At 40.2% G+C, this 2,351-nt stretch overlaps 1 protein-coding gene across 1 annotated transcript; it reads right to left on the reverse strand.

Annotated features, from left to right (window-relative positions):
• Positions 1 to 559: 559 nt before the first annotated feature.
• On the reverse strand, positions 560 to 1,873 carry LOC131079664 (phospholipase A1-Igamma1, chloroplastic-like). The gene has a single exon (XM_059215073.1). It carries the CDS (start codon positions 1,871 to 1,873, stop codon positions 560 to 562), a length of 1,314 nt encoding a protein of 437 aa, XP_059071056.1.
• Between the last annotated feature and the right edge of the window lie 478 nt (positions 1,874 to 2,351).

Below are 2,351 nucleotides of genomic sequence, written 5' to 3' on the forward strand. Positions count from 1 at the left end.
CTATATACCTAGAAACCAAATATTTGGTAATCTCATAATTATAGATAGTATGGCATGCATACATGCAATCCTCAACTAAAGTTCTCGGTAGATTTAGATAGCACTAGAACATTCATATTGTCACTAATTCTGAGGATTAGAAAAAGATTTGAGAACTTACCCTTGTTGACTATTTTTACAAATTTTGTATGAAAGTATTTTGGGCTACAACAAAGCTGAGGCGTATTATCTCTTGTTTAATAGCAATGTTCATAATTAAAATCAATACTGATTTACGCGTACTTTTATTATCTATCAGATTACTGATGACACGTGATTGTTTTCTATGACAATCAAAAGCTAATTTGTATCATCCACAGCTATGATCTCCTGCATAGTTGATTTCATTTCACGCTAAAGGTTAAGCTTTGAAGTTAAATTAATTCAATAATGAATGTGACAACATGTTAAATATATACATCCAGATAAAAAGAATAATTCAATAACCAACACAGTTGTGGTGACATTGCGGCGCAGAACGTTGGACGTTGATGTCATCTGGAGTTGAGTGAGACATGAATTATTCCTCTTCTGATGGCTGCGTCCATTTGCCATCTGGACCTTTAACGAGGCCCTTGTTCTGTTCCTGCCACCATTTTGGAGGAATTTCATATTTCTCGCGCAATAAATCACAGCTCTTATTAACCAGAGCATGATCTCTTCCACTCCAAGAAAACGGCTGCTTACTTCCAACGTACCCGTCCAGTAAATGCAAGTAAAGCTCTAAATTATGAAAGTAGGCAAGATTATGGGTGTGCTGAATGAATGGAGAATTGTTGTGTAAAGGAAGCTCGACGCCAACATGAAAGTATGTCCACGGAAGCCAATGCAGCAATTTGCTGAGGCATCCCACGTTCTCGTTCATACAAACTCCGGGCACTTTGGGAACCAGGTCACGCTTGTTCACAAACCTCAGCACTTTCACTCCAATCTCCTCCACCCGTTTAGCAAACGCAAGATTTCCCACCCGGGGAGAGGCAAAAGCGAAGACGGTGACGGGAATTTGATGAAAATTATGCTTGGTGCAAAGCATTTGTTTGATATCATAAGCGCTCAAGGTTGCAAGAGCAGCTCCTAAGCTGTGTCCCGTAAATGTTATGCTTAAATTGTCCATCTCTTTTTCATAAACTTGAATCAATCGTTCTATCTCTGAGACTACCAAATCTCTGGTGCTGATGTTCACAGTGGCTCCTGCAGCGCCTTGACGGTGACGGACAGTTGAAGTATAGCAGCTCAGGAATCCTCTCTCAATAAGTACTCCATCCGCGAAATGATGCTCTTGGTTTTTGCCTGTCCTCTTGCATCTATAGGATAATCTTGTAGGTACAAGAATATCTCTCAGGTCTTCTATCCATTCTTCAGCAGTCTGAGTTCCTCTCCATGCAATCACTATGTCTCGTCGTCCAAGCCTTCTTATCTCATTTGGATCCGTGCAAACTGCAATAAAACCCAACCAAACACCTTGGTCTTTTGGTTTCTCACCAAAAACTTGATTTAACAGATTAGTATTGGCGTAAACATATTTAGTGACTTGGTAGCCACTTTCAGACATGCCCATCTTATTGAACAGATCTCTTTTACTGTGATAACATGTGCCGTAGTTTTTGGAGTAGCTTTTGCCATCAAATGCGTCGTAACAAAGCTGTGCCAAATTCCCATATCTGAGAGCTTCAGCTTTCAAATTGGGCACCATGGGATCAAGCAAACCATTCCAATTATGGGCACCTTGTATATCTCTCCATACGTCACATAGCTGAGGCTGCGTTGAGTTAGTTTGGGAACTGGGTAATAATACAGCATTATCTTCAAGCTGGGGCAATGGAAATACGGCCATTGATTGACTGATAGAAATTAAGGAATCAATCAAATAATTGTGTCTGATTTCTGGGATGTCAAACAATGATCGGCCAGACAAAGCGTTCGAGGATGAATACAAGGTTTAAGACGAGCACCTTATAAATAGAAAATCACGCACTACAATAGCAGACAATCACGCACCACAATAGCAGACAAAGTAGAATTTCAATCTTCCAACCTGAACTTCTTCTTGTTGACGAGAATTGGGCATATAAGGCTTTGACTTCCCTTGTTCTTCCCGCGTTGTTGTTTTCAAACCTAACGTTCAGACACTAGATTAATACTACAGTATTTATTCAAAGACTATAATCAGAAGGTGTCAAGCTCCCCCACACAGATTGCAATATATTTTTTCAGCCGCCTTCACATCATTTATCTCGTGAATTTCCATCGCCACACTCAGATTGTCTGGCCAGGGGTTCCTAACTTTCAAATTAGCAAAACCCATGACCGCT

Source organism: Cryptomeria japonica, unplaced genomic scaffold, assembly GCF_030272615.1.
Source record: "Cryptomeria japonica unplaced genomic scaffold, Sugi_1.0 HiC_scaffold_49, whole genome shotgun sequence".
Taxonomy (NCBI): domain Eukaryota; kingdom Viridiplantae; phylum Streptophyta; class Pinopsida; order Cupressales; family Cupressaceae; genus Cryptomeria; species Cryptomeria japonica.

Excerpts from the sequence above, each read along its gene's own strand:
- LOC131079664 (XM_059215073.1), bottom strand. The coding sequence starts at position 1,873 with ATGGCCGTATTTCCATTGCCCCAGCTTGAAGATAATGCTGTATTATTA.